At 46.1% G+C, this 18167-nt stretch overlaps 1 protein-coding gene across 1 annotated transcript; it reads left to right on the plus strand.

Moving 5' to 3' along the window:
* The first annotated feature begins 3822 nt into the window (after positions 1–3822).
* LOC113747390 (integumentary mucin C.1-like) lies at positions 3823–16722 on the plus strand. Its single transcript, XM_027287103.1, has 2 exons — positions 3823–3924; positions 16390–16722. The coding sequence occupies exons 1-2, from the start codon at positions 3823–3825 to the stop codon at positions 16720–16722; spliced, it is 435 nt and encodes a 144-aa protein (XP_027142904.1).
* The last annotated feature ends 1445 nt before the right edge of the window (positions 16723–18167 follow it).

The following is an 18167-nucleotide window of genomic DNA, read 5'->3' on the forward strand; positions in this document are numbered from 1 at the left end:
CTGATATCTGAACAATGATATACGACCCTGATATCTGAACTATACATATATATATAATATATATATATATTTTATATATATATATATATATATATATATATTATATTATTAGTGCTGTCAAACTTACGCGTTAATTTTGTCGATTAATTTTAAAGATTAACGCGTTAAAAAAAATTAACGCAATTAACGCGGTTTTGTTTACTTCCGTGGCGGCCGCCATTTTGGATTTGGCAAAGTAGATCTTTGTTTCCCAGATTATTAGTGTGTGTGTGTGATGGGTGTTATAAGAGGCCTTAATTAAAGCCCTCACGGAGACTGCGCCCTGGGCGGTCGCCCACATTGCCCACAGCTAAAACCGGCCCTGCTTGTTTAGTTTACGGGCAGATCTGCCACACTCCAATATGGCGGACAGGTTAACGTACGCAGCAACGGACCACCATGCTCCATGCGCGTCTGTATATATGTCTGATCTATCCACTAAAGGAGAGTCTATGGCGGAAAGATGGATAAGGACGGACTTTTAGGGGGAACATTTCATGTTAAAAGTTGCCCGACGGCTCGTCAAAAACAAGGCAATTTGCACCGTTTGCAAGCCGAATTTAAATTCCCCAGAGTAACATGACTTTACATATCACCTCAAAGCAAAACAACCTGCTGAAAATTCATCCACGGGACCTCCAGTCTACCCTACAGGAGTGTGGCATTGTCAGTATTTCCTCCTTCTGGCTTTTTCTATTTGCACTGTGCATATGTGCACCCTAATCCATAAAACTGAATTTATATACTTTCTCTGTGTTTATTCTCATTAATTGATCTTTACTATATAATATTATAAGTTTCGTCTCAGAAAAATGCCCTTTTTATTGATACATTTATTCATAGATTATCGCGATTAATCGCGATTAATTACAGATTTTTGCGTTTAGTTAATTTTTTTTATCGATCGCCCCCTAATATATTTATATATTATATTATATATCAAAAAATTTACTTACTTACCCTGATCATGAAGATAAAAGTCATAAATCCTGTTTCTGTTTGTTTCAAATGTTTGTTTGTTTTTTTGTGTTCTTTTTGTTAACTGAGTTCACAGCTACTGTGATAAACCTTCCACCTTATGTGACCGTCCACCTGTTTGCCTTTTATCTGGAACAGAAAAATGCTATGGCGTGACTCCGGTGATATTTTCTAAATACTGTGTCATTTGTATGGAGCTCGAGCTGTCAATCTGTCTTCTCACTATGCCGGTACTCCCTTCATTTGTTTCTATGTGCCTTCCCTATCTTTGAATGCCGCACGAAGTTCCACCGTGTGACACGTCGTACCTCAGTACCTATTTTAAGATTTTCTTTTTTTTTTTGTGTCCTGGGGCGGCCCCCCTGCCTACTAGCCTCTAGCCATGGCAGCTTGTAGCATTCCTGCTAACAGGGTTTCACTGCTTTACTCAAAGACATTTCAGTATGTTTTTTCTTCTGGATAGTCTCCTCACAGACAGTGAAATTTGAAGAAGTGATTTGGGAAGCAGTCATTTTCCATTCACTAGATGAGAATGAAATGTGGTCCTGTGAAGAAAAGTGGTGTATTATCTAGATATCTTCTTTACCCAAGAACAGGACAATGGCAGTTATTCAGTAAGGTGAAGGTTGAGTGTGTTGATCCATAGCTGGGCTGGAAACAGGCAGGCAGACAGTAAGATGTAAATCCAGGGAGAAGTGAACCTGATGCACGAGACACAAAGGTCAGGAAAGAGAAAAAAACAAAGAAGGAATATTTAAAGCTACATTTTTGGTCATAGCACGTGTAGTACATGATGAATGAAGGAAAGAGTCAGGGTTTATTGACTGCAGGAGAAACAGCAAGAAACAGTAGGAAAGTATCAAATCTATATGGTTTAAACGGAGTATAATTGCTATTTGAATCAGACCCTTTTTGCTCTGTATGTTTTTTTAGACGTATCTATTTAATATTTCTTTCAATATAATAATTTCAAATTCATTTTAAATGACACATTCCAAATATCATATACTCAAAATATCAGACTATATTCATTCAATATATTTGGCAAGATGTGTGACAATTCCATATTCCATCATATTACTTATTACTTGTTACTACTTCACTACAACTCAATATTTATTTGTTTGTCAAACAAATAACAAATAATAAACAGTTAAAAATAGAACAGCAGGTCACGTTAGTGCTTAACAATTTCACAATGTCCTCTTCAGAAACCAGACTAACCTGATTTTTAAGTTATCCTATTGTTCAGCTTTAACACACTCCACTGCCAGTGAATAAAACAGTGAATCAGCAGTAGAAAAGAAGTGAATACATTTGTCTCATAGAACACCTCATAAATATTATCTAATTTGATTTGGATTTGTTCTCACTCAGAGGAAGATGAGATGAAACGCTTTTCTTTTAATGTGTCCATATACATTTGTTCTTCTGTTTACAGATATTCTCTGATAATGCAAAATATCATGTACAATATGTATACTCAAAATATCAGACTATATTCATCCAATATTTTTGGTAAGATGTGTGACAATTCCATATTCCATCATATTACTTATTACTTGTTACTACTTCACTACAACTCAATATTTATTTGTTTGTCAGAACTTGATTTCACTTTCACAAAGGTAGAATGTAGCAGCACATTAGTTTCATAAGAGTTAAGTATGCATGAGGTCTAAGATCGTTCATGGCAAGGGCAAGGATAGGGCGGGCCTTCACTAAATAGATCAGCAGTGACAGTGATGGAGAGAAAAATATAAAGGAGTGAGGAGACAAGAGAGAGAAAAGAGGTCAAACTGTGAGTGAATGTGCCATGGCATGTGCTAAATGGAGGAAGATTATCACCAAAAAACGACTTTTAATCTGGAAGATTGCAGCCAAATCAGCCAATAACTTGTTACTATTATTATTATTATTATGAAAGTACTTTTTATTTATAATTTACTGAGTTGAATGTCAAACTTATTTTGCTTTGACTTTTTTTTCTATTCATTTGATGTATTATGTATTATTGTATGTAGCTCTCCAGAGTCCAGAGTGTCACTGAAAATAAATATTGTTGACACTAATATGACTGAGATGATCGGTGGTTCAATCCTCCAGTCTGCATGTCGAAGTGTCCTTGGGCAAGATACTGAACCCCAAATTGCTCCTGAAGGCTGTGCCATCAGTGTGTGAATGTGTATGAATGGTTAGCTCCTCAAACTGATGAGCAGTTGGCACCTTGCATAGCAGCTAATATAGAATAGAATGCATGGCAGCTAATGTATGAATGTGTCTGAATGTGTGAATGAGATATGTAGTGTAAAAGCGCTTTGAGTCGTCGGAAGACGAGGAAAGCTCTATATACCATGATGTTGAATTATAGCTTTCTTTGTTTGACTTGAGTAGTTGACGTCACAAAGTGCAGATGTTGATACAATGACAATGCTGCTTCGGTATATATAAAAGAAAGGTTGAGGTTGGAGGTTTGTCCTGAGATGCTCATATTAAATATGTATATTTTCATATAAAACATATTGAACTTTCATGTTTAAAATATTTTTCGTTGATTTATTCAGCTACTAAATTCAGTTTGGTCTGAAACATGTTTGAATATGTTTGAATGCTGTTCACAAAAAAAAGTGATTTATTGGGTGTTGAGTTTCTTTTTACTGTTTAGATGTTATCTCTTAACATACCCTGTTCTAATTGTATGTCAGAACAAAACCATCATAGAAAAAGTTATAACATGAGAAAGTAGTAAATGTAATACTGCAAGTAAGTCTATTGTTTGATTTTATATATTCAACAGAAGACAAGATGGGTATCGGAAGGATCATATCATTTTTCTTAATTCTAACAATTACTGCTGCAAGAACTGCTGCTGCAACAACAACCACTGTACCAACAACAACTTTAGTGGCAACAACAACAGCTGCCACAACAACTACTGCTGCAACAACAACAGCTGCTCCAACAACAACAACCAGGGCAACAACTACTGCTGCAACAAGAACAGCTACCCCAACAACTATTTCTGCAACAACAACTGCATCAGCAACAACAAGAACAGCTGCTCCAACAACAACAACTGCATCAGCAACAACTACTGCTGCAATGACTGTGGGGGCAACAACAACAGCTGCCCTGACAACTACTGCTGCAACAACAACAACATTTGCTCCAACAACAACTGCGGCAACAACTGCTGCTGTAACAATGACCGCTGCTCCAACAACAACTACTGCTGCAACGACTGTGGGGGCAACAACAACAACTGTCCCAACAACTACTGTTGCAACAACTGCTGCTGCAACGACAACTGCTGCTCCAACAACAACTACAACTGCTCCAACAACAACTACTAATGCAACAACAACAACAGTTGCCCCAACAACTACTGCTGCAACAACAACGACTGTGGGGGCAACAACAGCCACCCCAACAACTATGGCTGCAACAACAACAGCTGCCCCGACAACTACTATTGCAACAATGACAGCTTCTCCTACAACAACTGTGGCAACAAATGCTGCTGCAACAACTACTGCCACTGCTCCAACAACAACTACTGTCCCAATAACAACAACTGCAATGGCAACAGCTCCTCCAACAACAACAACAACAACTGTGGCAACAACTGCGGCTGTAACAACAACAACAGCTGCTCCAACAACAACAGCAGCCCGGACAACTACTGCTGCAACAACTTTGGCAGCAACAACAACAGCTGCTCCGGCAACTACTTTTGCAACAACAACAACAGCTGCTCCGACAACTACAGCTACCGCAACAACAACAGCTGCCCCGGCAACTACTGTTGTAACAACAACTTTGGCAGCAACAACTACAGCTGCCCTGACAACTACTGTTGCAACAGCAACAACAACAACAACAACTGCCCCTACAAGTACTGCTGTGACAACCACAACACCTGCTCCAACAACAACTACTCTTGTAACAATGACTGTGGGGGCATCAACAACAGCTACAACAACAACAACAATGGCTGCAACAACAACAGCTTCCCCGACAGCTACTGTTGCAACAACAACAACAGCTGCTCCGACAACTACTGCTGCAACAACTACAGCTGCAACAACGACTGTGGGGGCAACAACAACAGCTACCCCAACAACTACGGCTGCAACAACAACAAGAGCTCCAACAACAACAGCTGCTCCAACAACAACAGCTGCTCCAACAACAACTACTGCTGCAACAACCACAACAGCTACCCCAACAACTACTGTTGCAACGACTGTGGGGGCAACAACAACAGCTCCTCCAACAACAACAACAGCTACCTCGACAAGTACTCCTGCAACAACTGTGGAGGCAACAACAACAACAGCTGCTCCAACAACTACTGCCTCAACAATAACACCAGCTGCTCCAACAACTATTGTCTCAGGAAGAACAACAGCTGCCCCGACAACTACTGTTGCAACAACAACAACAGCTGCTCCAACAACAACTACTGCTGCAACAACGAATGTGGGGGCAACAACAACAGCTGCTCCAACAACAACTACTGCTGCAACAACAACTACGGCTGCAACAACAACACCTGCCCGGACAACTACGGCTGCAACGACTGTGGGGGCAACAACAACAACAGCAGCTCCAACAACTAGTGCTGCAACAACAACTACTGCTGCAACAACGACTGTGGGGGCAAAAACAACAGTTACCCCAACAACTACGGCTGCAACAATGACTGTGGGGGAAACAACAACAGCTACCGCAACAAAAGCTGCCCCGACAACTGCTGTTGCAACAACAACTTTGGCAGCAACAACTACAGTTGCTGCCACAATGACTGTAGGGGCAACAACAACAGCCACTCCAACAACTATGGCTGCAAGAACAACAGCTGCCCCAACAACTACGGCTGCAACAACAACAGCTGCTCCAACAACCACTGCTGCAACAACAACAGCAGCTGCTCCAACAACAACTACTGCCGCAATAATGACTGTGGGAGCAATAACAACAGCTACCCCAACAGCTACTGCTGCAACAATAACACCAGCTGCTCCAACAACAACTACTGCTACAACAAAAACAACTGCTGCAACAACGACTGTGGGGGCAACAACAACAGCTGCTACAACAACTACTGTTACAACAACAACAACAACAGCTGCTCCAACAACAACTACTACTGCAACAACAACAGCTGCCCCGACAACTACTGTTGCAACAAAAACAACTGCTGCAACAACAACACCTACTGCTGCAACAACGACTGTGGGGAAAAGAAAAACAGCTGCCCCAACAACTACTGTTGCAACAACAACCACAGCTGCTCCAAAAACAACTACTGGTGCAAGAACGACTGTGGGGGCAACAACAACAGCTCCAACACCAACAACAACAACAACAGCTGCCCCGACAACTACTCCTGTAACGACTGTGGGGACAACAACAACAACAGCAGCTCCAACAACAACAGCAGTTGTTCCAACAACAACTACTGCTGCAACAACGACTGTGGGGGCAACAACTACAGCTCCTCTAACAATAACAACAACAACAACAGCTGCCCCGTCAACTACTCCTGCAACGACTGTGGGGGCAACAACAACAACAGCAGCTCCAACAACTAGTGCTGCAACAACAACTACTGCTGCAACAACGACTGTGGGGGCAAAAACAACAGTTACCCCAACAACTACGGCTGCAACAATGACTGTGGGGGAAACAACAACAGCTACCGCAACAAAAGCTGCCCCGACAACTGCTATTGCAACAACAACTTTGGAAGCAACAACTACAGTTGCCCCGACAACTACTCCTGCAACAACGACTGTGGGGGCAACAACAACTACTGCTGCAACAACGATTGTGGGGACAGCAACAAAAGCTGCCCCAACAACTACTGTTGCAACAACAACAACAGCTGCTCCAACAACAGCTACTGGTGCAACAACGACTGTGGGGGCAACAACAACAGCTGCCCCGCCAGCTACTATTGCAACAACAACAACAGCTGCTCCAGCAACAACTACTCCTGCAGCAACGACTGTGGGAGCAACAACAACAGTAGCTCCAACAACAACTACTGCTGAAACAACGTTTGTGGGGGCAACAACAACAGCTCCTTCAACAACAACAACAACAGCTGCCCTGAGAACTACTGCTGCAACGACTGTGGGGGCAACAACAACAGCCACTCCAACAACTACGGTTGCAACAACAACAGCTGCTCCAACAACTACTGCTGCAACAACGACTATGGTGGCAACAACTACAGCTCCTCCAACAACTACAACAACAGCTGCCCTGAGAACTACTGCTGCAACGACGACTGTGGGGGCAACATCAACAGCCACTCCAACAACAACTACGGCTGCAACAACGATTGTGGGGGCAACAACAACAACTGCCCCAACAACTACTGTTGCAACAACAACAACAGCTGCTCCAACAACAACTACTGGTGCAACAACGACTGTGGGTGCAAGAACAACAGCCACTCCAACAACTACGTCTACAACAACAACAACTGCCCCGACAATTACTGTTGCAACAACTGTGGGGGCAACTACAACATCTGCCCCAACAACTACGGCTGCAACAACAACAGCTGCCCTGACAACTACTGCTGCAATAACGACTGTGGGGGCAATAACAACAGCTACCCCAACAACTACTGCTGCAACAATAACAACAGCTGCTCCAACAACAACTACTACTGCAACAACAGCAGCTGCCCCGACAACTACTGTTGCAACGACTGTGGGGGAAAAAACAACAGCTGCTCCATCAACTACTGTTGCAACAACAACAACACCGGTTCCAACAACAACTACTGCTGCAACAACAACTGTGGGGGCAACATCAACAGCCACTCCAACAACAACTACGGCTGCAACAACGATTGTGGGGGCAACAACAACAACTGCCCCAACAACTACTGTTGCAACAACAACAACAGCTGTTCCAACAACAACTACGGCTGCAACAACGATTGTGGGGGCAACAACAACAGCTGCTCCATCAACTACTGTTGCAACAACAACAACAGCTGTTCCAACAACAACTACTGCTGCAACAACGACTGTGGGGGCAACATCAACAGCCACTCCAACAACAACTACTGGTGCAACAACGACTGTGGGGGCAACAACAACAGCTCCCCCGACAACTACTGTTGCAACAACAACAACAGCTGCTCCAACAACACCTACTGCTGTAACAACGACTGTAGGGGCAACAACAACAGCCACCACAATAACTATGGCTGCAAGAACAATAGCTGCCCCGTCAACTACTGTTGCAATGACTGTGGGGGCAACAACAACAGCTCCTCCAACAACAACAACAACAACAGCTACCCCGACAAGTACTCCTACAATAACGACTGTGGGGGCAATAACAACAGCTACCCCAACAACTACTGCTGCAACAATAACAACAGCTGCTCCAACAACAACTACTACTGCAACAACAGCAGCTGCCCCGACAACTACTGTTGCAACGACTGTGGGGGAAACAACAACAGCTGCTCCATCAACTACTGTTGCAACAACAACAACACCGGTTCCAACAACAACTACTGCTGCAACAACGACTGTGGGGGCAACATCAACAGCCACTCCAACAACAACTACGGCTGCAACAACGATTGTGGGGGCAACAACAACAACTGCCCCAACAACTACTGTTGCAACAACAACAACAGCTACCCCAACAACTACTGCTGCAACAATAACACCAGCTGCTCCAACAACAACTACTGCTACAACAAAAACAACTGCTGCAACAACGACTGTAGGGGCAACAACAACAGCTGCTACAACAACTACTGTTGCAACAACAACAACAGCTGTTCCAACAACAACTACTACTGCAACAACAACAGCTGCCCCGACAACTACTGTTGCAACAAAAACAACTGCTGCAACAACAACACCTACTGTTGCAACAACGACTGTGGGGAGAACAATAACAGATGCCCCGACAACTACTGTTGCAACGACTGTGGGGGAAACAACAACAGCTGCTCCATCAACTGTTGTTGCAACAACAACAACACCGGTTCCAACAACAACTACTGCTGCAACAACGACTGTGGGGGCAACATCAACAGCCACTCCAACAACAACTACGGCTGCAACAACGATTGTGGGGGCAACAACAACAACTGCCCCAACAACTACTGTTGCAACAACAACAACAGCTGCTCCAACAACAACTACTGGTGCAACAACGACTGTAGGGGCAACATCAACAGCTGCCCCGACAACTACTGTTGCAACAACAACAACAGCTGGTCCAACAACAACTACTGCTGCAACAACGACTGTGGGGGCAACAACAACAGCCACTCCAAGAATTACGTCTGCAACAACAACAGCTGCCCTGACAACTACTGTTGCAACAATAACAGCTTCCCCGACAACTACTGTTGCAATGACTGTGGGGGCAACAACAACAGCAGCTCCAAAAACTAGTGCTGTAACAACAACAGCTCCTCCAACAACAACAGCCGTGGCAACAACTACTGGTCCAACAAGAACTACTGATTCAATGACAGTGGGGGCAACAACATCAACAGCTGCTCCATCAACTACTGTTGCAACAACAACAACAGCTGTTCCAACAACAACTACTGCTGCAACAACGACTGTGGGGGCAACATCAACAGCCACTCCAACAACAACTACTGGTGCAACAACGACTGTGGGGGCAACAACAACAGCTCCCCCGACAACTACTGTTGCAACAACAACAACAGCTGCTCCAACAACACCTACTGCTGTAACAACGACTGTAGGGGCAACAACAACAGCCACCACAATAACTATGGCTGCAAGAACAATAGCTGCCCCGTCAACTACTGTTGCAATGACTGTGGGGGCAACAACAACAGCTCCTCCAACAACAACAACAACAACAGCTACCCCGACAAGTACTCCTACAATGACTGTGGAGGCAACAACAACAACAGCTGCTCCAACAACTACTGCTGCAACAATAACACCAGCTGCTCCAACAACTACTGTTTCAGGAAGAACAACAGCTGCCCCGACAACTACTGTAGCAACAACAACAACAGCTGCTCCAACAACAACTACTGGTGCAACAACGACTATGGGGGCAACAACAACAGCTCCCCCGACAACTACTTTTGCCACAACAACAAGAGCTCCAACAACAACAGCTGCTCCAACAACAACAGCTGCTCCAACAACAACTACTGCTGCAACAACCACAACAGCTACCCCAACAACTACTGTTGCAACGACTGTGGGGGAAACAACAACAGCTCCTCCAACAACAACAACAGCTACCCCGACAAGTACTCCTGCAACAACTGTGGAGGCAACAACAACAACAGCTGCTCCAACAACTACTGCCTCAACAATAACACCAGCTGCTCCAACAACTATTGTCACAGGAAGAACAACAGCTGCCCCGACAACTACTGTTGCAACAACAACAACAGCTGCTCCAACAACAACTACTGCTGTAACAACGACTGTGGGGGCAACAACAACAGCTGCTCCAACAACAACTACGGCTGCAACAACAACACCTAACCGGACAACTACGGCTGCAACAACAACACCTGCCCCGACAACTACTGTTGCAACGACTGTGGTGGCAACTACAACAGCTGCTCCGACACCTACGGCTGCAAAAACAACAGGTGCTCCAACAACGACTGTGGGGGCAACAACAACAACAGCTGCTCCAACAACTACTGTTGCAGCAACAACAACAGCTGCTCCAACAACAACAGCTGCCCCGAGAACTACTGCTGCAACGACTGTGGGGGCAACAACAACAACAGCAGCTCCAACAACTAGTGCTGCAACAACAACAACTGCTCCAACAACGACTGTGGGGGCAACAACAACAGCTCCTCCAACAACAACAGCTGTGGCAACAACTACTGGTCCAACAACAACTACTGCTGCAACGACTGTGGGGGATGCAACAACAACAGCGGCTCCAACAACTACTGTTGCATCAACAACAACAGCTGCCCCAACAACAACTACTGCTGAAACAACGACTGTGGGGGCAACATCAAAAGCCGCTCCAGCAACAACTACGGCTGCAACAATGATTGTCGGTACAACAACAACAGTTGCCCCAACAACTACTGTTGCAACAACAACAGCTGCTCCAACAACAACTACTGATGCAACAACGACTGTGGGGGCAACAACAACAGCTGCCCTGAGAACTACTGTTGCAACAACAACAACAGCTCCAAAAACAACAGCAGCTGTTCCAACAACAACTACTGCTACAACAACGACTGTGGGGGCAACAACAACAGCCACTCCAACAACAACAGCTGCCCCGACAACTACTGTTGCAACGACTCTGGGGGCAACAACCACAGCTGCTCCAACAACAACAGCTGCTCCAGCAACAACTACTGGTGCAACAACAACTGCGGGGGAAACAACAGCAGCCACAACAACAACTAAGGCTGAAGCAACAACAGCTGCTCCAACAACTACTGTTGCAGCAACAACAACAGCTGCTCCAACAACTACTGCTGCAACAACAACAACAGCTCCAACAACTACTCCTGCAACAACAAGTTTGGCAGCAGCAACAACAACTACTGCTGCAACAACTGTGGGGGCAACAACAACAACAGCTGCTCCAACAACTACTGCTGCAACAACAACATCAGCAGCTCTAACATCAACTACTGCTGGAACAACAGCAACAGCTGCCCTGACAACTACTGCTGCAACAATAACTTTGGCAGCAAGAACAACAGCTGCCCCGACAAATACTCCAAATAATCCAACAACAACTACTGGTACAACAATAATAGCTTCCCCGACAACTACTGTTGCAACGACTGTGGGGGCAACTACAACAGCTGCCCCAACAACTACGGCTGCAACAACAACAGCTGCTCCAACACCTACGGCTGCAACAACAACAGCTGCTCCAACAACAACCACTGCTGCAACAACGACTGTAGGGGCAACAACAACAGCCACTCCAATAACTACGGCTGCAACAATAACAGTTTCCCCGACAACTACTGCTGCAACAACAGCTGCTCCAACAACAACTACTGGTGCAACAACGACTGTGGGGGCAACAACAACAACAGCTACTCCAACGACTAGTGCTGCAACAACAACAGCTGCTCCAACAACGACTGTGGGGGCAACAACAACAGCTCCTCCAACAAAAACAGCTGTGGCAACAACTACTGGTCCAACAATAACTACTGCTGCAACGACTGTGGGGGCAACAACAACAGCTGCCCCGACAGCTACTGTTGCAACAAAAACAACAGCTCCAACAACAAAAACAGCTATTCCAACACCAACTACTGCTGCTACAACGACTGTGAGGGCAACAACAGCAGCTACTCCAACAACTACGGCTGCAACAACAACAGCTGCCCCGACAACTATAATTGCAACGACTGTGGGGGCAACTACAACAGCTGCCCCGATAACTATTGCTGCAACAACTACTGCTGCAATAATGACTTTGGCAGCAACAAAAACAGCTGCCCGGACAAGTACTGCTGCAACAACTGTGGGGGCAACAACAACAACAGCTGCTCCAACAACTACTGCTGCAACAACAACATCAGCAGCTCCAACAACAACTACTGCTGGAACAACAACAACAGCTGCCCTGACAACTACTGCTGCAACAATAACTTTGGCAGCAAGAACAACAGATGCCCCGACAAATACTGTTGTAACAACAACAACAACTTCTCCAACAACAACTACTGGTACAACAATAATAGCTTCCCCGACAACTACTGTTGCAACGACTGTGGGGGCAACTACAACAGCTGCCCCAACAACTACGGCTGCAACAACAACAGCTGCTCCAACACCTACGGCTGCAACAACAACAGCTGCTCCAACAACAACCACTGCTGCAAGAACGACTGTAGGGGCAACAACAACAGCCACTCCAATAACTACGGCTGCAACAATAACAGTTTCCCCGACAACTACTGCTGCAACAACAGCTGCTCCAACAACAACTACTGGTGCAACAACGACTGTGGGGGCAACAACAACAACAGCTGCTCCAACAACTAGTGCTGCAACAACAACAGCTGCTCCAACAACGACTGTGGGGGCAACAACAACAGCTCCTCCAACAACAACAGCTGTGGCAACAACTACTGGTCCAACAATAACTACTGCTGCAACGACTGTGGGGGCAACAACAACAACAGCTACTCCAACAACAACTACTGCTGCAACAACTACTGTGGGGGCAACGACAACAGCCGCTCCAACAACAACTACGGCTGCAACAACGATTGTGGGGGCAACAACAACAGCTGCCCTGACAGCTGCTCCAACAACAACTACTGCAACAACAACAGCGGCCCCGACAACTACTGTTGCAATGACTGTTGGGGCAACAACAACAGCTGCCCCGACAACTACTGTTGCAACAACAACAACAGCTCCAACAACAACAACAGCTGTTCCAACAACAACTACTGCTGCAACAACGACTGTGGGGGCAACAACAACAGCCGCTCCAACAACTACGGCTGCAACAACGATTGTGGGGGAAACAACAACATCAGCAGCTCCAACAACAACTACTGCTGGAACAACAACAACAGCTGCCCTGACAACTACTGCTGCAACAATAACTTTGGCAGCAAGAACAACAGATGCCCCGACAAATACTGTTGTAACAACAACAACTTCTCCAACAACTACTGGTACAACAATAATAGCTTCCCCGACAACGACTGTTGCAACGACTGTGGGGGCAACTACAACAGCTGCCCCAACAACTACGGCTGCAACAATAACAGTTTCCCCGACAATTACTGCTGCAACAACAGCTGCTCCAACAACAACTACTGGTGCAACAACGACTGTGGGGGCAACAACAACAACAGCTGCTCCCACAACTAGTGCTGCAACAACAACAGCTGCTCCAACAACGACTGTGGGGGCAACAACAACAGCTCCTCCAACAACAACAGCTCCTCCAACAACAACAGCTGTGGCAACAACTACTGGTCCATCAATAACTACTGCTGCAATGACTGTGGGGGCAACAACAACAACAGCTGCTCCAACAACAGCTACGGCTGCAACAACGACTGTGGGGGCAACAACAACAGCTGCCCCGACAGCTACAGTTGCAACAAAAACAACAGCTCCAACAACAAAAACAGCTATTCCAACAACAACTACTGCTGCTACAACGACTGTGGGGGCAACAACAATAGCTACCCCAACAACTACTGCTGCAACAACAACACCTGCCCCGACAACTACTGTTGCAACAACAACAAGAGCTGCAACAACAATAACAGCTGTTCCAACAACAACTACGGCTGCAACAACAACAGCTGCCCCGACAACTATTATTGCAACGACTGTGGGGGCAACTACAACAGCTGCCCCGACAACTACTGCTGCAACAACAACAACTGCCCCGAAAACTACTGTTGCAACAACAACAAGAGCTGCAACAACAACAACAGCTGTTCCAACAACAACTACTGCTGCAACAACAACTGTAGGGGCAACAACAACATCCACTCCAACAACTAGTGCTGCAACAACAACAGCTGCTCCAACAACGACTGTGGGGGCAACAACAACAGCTGCTCCAACAACTACTGCTGCAACAACGATTGTGGGGGAAACAACAACATCAGCAGCTCCAACAACAACTACTGCTGGAACAACAACAACAGCTGCCCTGACAACTACTGCTGCAACAATAACTTTGGCAGCAAGAACAACAGATGCCCCGACAAATACTGTTGTAACAACAACAACAACTTCTCCAACAACAACTACTGGTACAACAATAATAGCTTCCCCGACAACTACTGTTGCAACGACTGTGGGGGCAACTACAACAGCTGCCCCAACAACTACGGCTGCAACAACAACAGCTGCTCCAACACCTACGGCTGCAACAACAACAGCTGCTCCAACAACAACCACTGCTGCAAGAACGACTGTATTGGCAACAACAACAGCCACTCCAATAACTACGGCTGCGACAATAACAGTTTCCCCGACAACTACTGCTGCAACAACAGCTGCTCCAACAACAACTACTGGTGCAACAACGACTGTGGGGGCAACAACAACAACAGCTGCTCCAACGACTAGTGCTGCAACAACAACAGCTGCTCCAACAACTACTGTGGGGGCAACAACAACAGCTCCTCCAAAAACAACAACAGCTCCTCCAACAACAACAGCTGTGGCAACAACTACTGGTCCAACAATAACTACTGCTGCAACGACTGTGGGGGCAACAACAACAACAGCTGCTCCAACAACAGCTATGGCTGCAACAACGACTGTGGGGGCAACTACAACAGCTGCCCCAACAACTACGGCTGCAACGACAACAGCTGCCCCGACAACTACTGTTGCAACGACTCTGGGGGCAACAACAACAGCTGCTCCAACAACAACAGCTGCTCCAGCAACAACTACTGTTGCAGCAACAACAACAACTGCTCCAACAACTACTGCTGCAACAACAACATCTGCTCCAACAACTACTCCTGCAACAACAAGTTTGGCAGCAGCAACAACAACAGTTGCCCCGACAACTACTGTTGCAACAACAACAACAGCTGCTCCAGCAACAACTACTGCTGCAACAACGACTGTGGGGGCAACAACAACAACTACTCCAACAACAACTACTCCTGCAGCAACTATTGTGAAGGCAACGACAACAGCTGCTCAAACAACAACTACTGCTGCAACAACTATTGTGGGGGCAACAACAACAGCTTCCCCAACATCTAATGTTGCAACAACAACAACAGCTGCTCCAACAACAACTACTGGTGCAACAACGACTTTGGGGGTAACAACAACAGCTCCTCCAACAACAACAACAACAACAACAACTGTGGCCACAACTACTGCTGCAACAACTACTGCTGCAATAATGACTTTGGCGGCAACAACAACAGCTGCCCGGACAACTACTGCTGCAACAACTGTGGGGGCAACAACAACAACAGCTGCTCCAACAACTACTGCTGCAACAATAACTTTGGCAGCAAGAACAACAGCTGCCCCGACAAATACTGTTGTAACAACAACAACAATTTCTCCAACAACAACTACTGGTACAACAATAATAGCTTCCCCGACAACTACTGTTGCAACGACTGTGGGGGCAACTACAACAGCTGCCCCAACAACTACTGTTGCAACAACAACAGCTGCTCCAACAACAACTACTGGTGCAACAACGACTGTGGGGGCAACAACAACAGCTGCCCTGAGAACTACTGTTACAACAACAACAACAGCTCCAACAACAACAGCAGCTGTTCCAACAACAACTACTGCTACAACAACGACTGTGGGGGCAACAACAACATCAACAGCTCCAACAACAACTACTGCTGGAACAACAACAACAGCTGCCCTGACAACTACTGCTGCAACAATAACTTTGGCAGCAAGAACAACAGATGCCCCGACAAATACTGTTGTAACAACAACAACAACTTCTCCAACAACAACTACTGCTACAACAATAATAGCTTCCCCGACAACTACTGTTGCAATGACTGTGGGGGCAACTACAACAGCTGCCCCACAACTACGTGCTGCAACACAGACACTGCTCCAACACCTACAGTGCAACAAAACAGCGGCTCCACCAACACAACCACTGCTCAAAAAACAAAACGACGACTGTAGGGGCAAACAAACAACAGCCACTCCATAACTACGGGCGCAACCATAACATTTCCCGACAACTACTGCGGCAACAACAGCTGCATTCCAACAAGCAACTAACTGGGCACACGACGTGTGGGTGCAACAACAACCAACAGCTGCTCCAGACAACTAGTAGCTGCAGGAAAAACAACAAACACTGTCCAACCTACTGTGGGGGCGAAAACAACAGCGTCTCCAACAACAACAGCCTGTTGCAAAACAACTACTGGTCCAACAAGACTTAGGTGGCTCAGACTGTGGGGGGCAAAACAACAACAGCTACTCCAACAACAACACTACGACTCCGCTGCGAACAACTTCTGTGGGGGCAACGACAACAGCCGCTGCCAACCAACAACTAAGGCTGCAACAGCGATTGTGGGGCAACAACAAACAGCTGCCCTGAGCATGCTCCAACAATAAACTCTGCACAACAACAGCTGCCCCCGACAACATGTTGCAATGATCTGTTGGGGCAAAACCCACTGCCGCCCACGACAACGATGTGCACACAACAGGTCCAACAACACAACAGCTGTGCAACAACAACAGCTGTGGCAACAACACGGGTCCAACATACTACTAACTACTAACTACGGCTGAAACGACTGTGGGGCAACAACATACAACACTGCTCAAACAACAGCTATGGCTGCGCAACAAAGACGTGGGGGGCAACACGAAAGCTGTCCCGACAGCTACTGTTTGCAAACAAAACAAACAGCTCCAAAGCAACAAACACTACCAACAACAACTACCTTGCTGCTACAAACTACGGTGGGGCAACAACAGCAGCTACTACTCCAACACGTACAGTTGCACAACAGACGACCTGGCCCCCGACAACCTAATTATTGCAACAATGTGGGGGCAACACAACAGCTGCCCCGAAAACCTACTCTGTGCAAACAACAGCTTCGCCGACAACTACTGTTTGCAACACAACAATGAGCTGCAACAACAACACAGGCTGTTCCAACAACAACTAATACTGCTGCAACAACACTGTAAAGGTCACAACAACATCCACTCCCAACAACTATTGCTCTGAACAAACAACCCGGCTTGCTCCATCACGACTGTGGGGCGAGCAAAAACATCTCGCTCCAACAACAACAAGCTGGGGCAACAACTTACTGGTCCAACAAAACGACTGATGCAACTACGGGTGGGGGCAACTACAAAAGCCACTCCAACAACAACTAACTGCTGCAACAACGATTGTGGGGCAACAACAACAGCTGTGCCTCCTTACAGCTCTGCCGAACAACAACTAACTCCAACAAACAGTGCCCCGACAACTACTGTTGCCAACACGTGTGGGCAACTACAAAAAGTTGCCCCCGACGAACTATGGCTGAAACAACAACACCGCCCCGACACTACTGTTGCCAAATACTGTTGGGGCAACAACAACAGCTGCCCTGACATACTGTTGCAACAACAACACTC

Source organism: Larimichthys crocea, chromosome XIII (genome assembly GCF_000972845.2).
Source record: "Larimichthys crocea isolate SSNF chromosome XIII, L_crocea_2.0, whole genome shotgun sequence".
In the NCBI taxonomy this organism is placed as follows: domain Eukaryota; kingdom Metazoa; phylum Chordata; class Actinopteri; family Sciaenidae; genus Larimichthys; species Larimichthys crocea.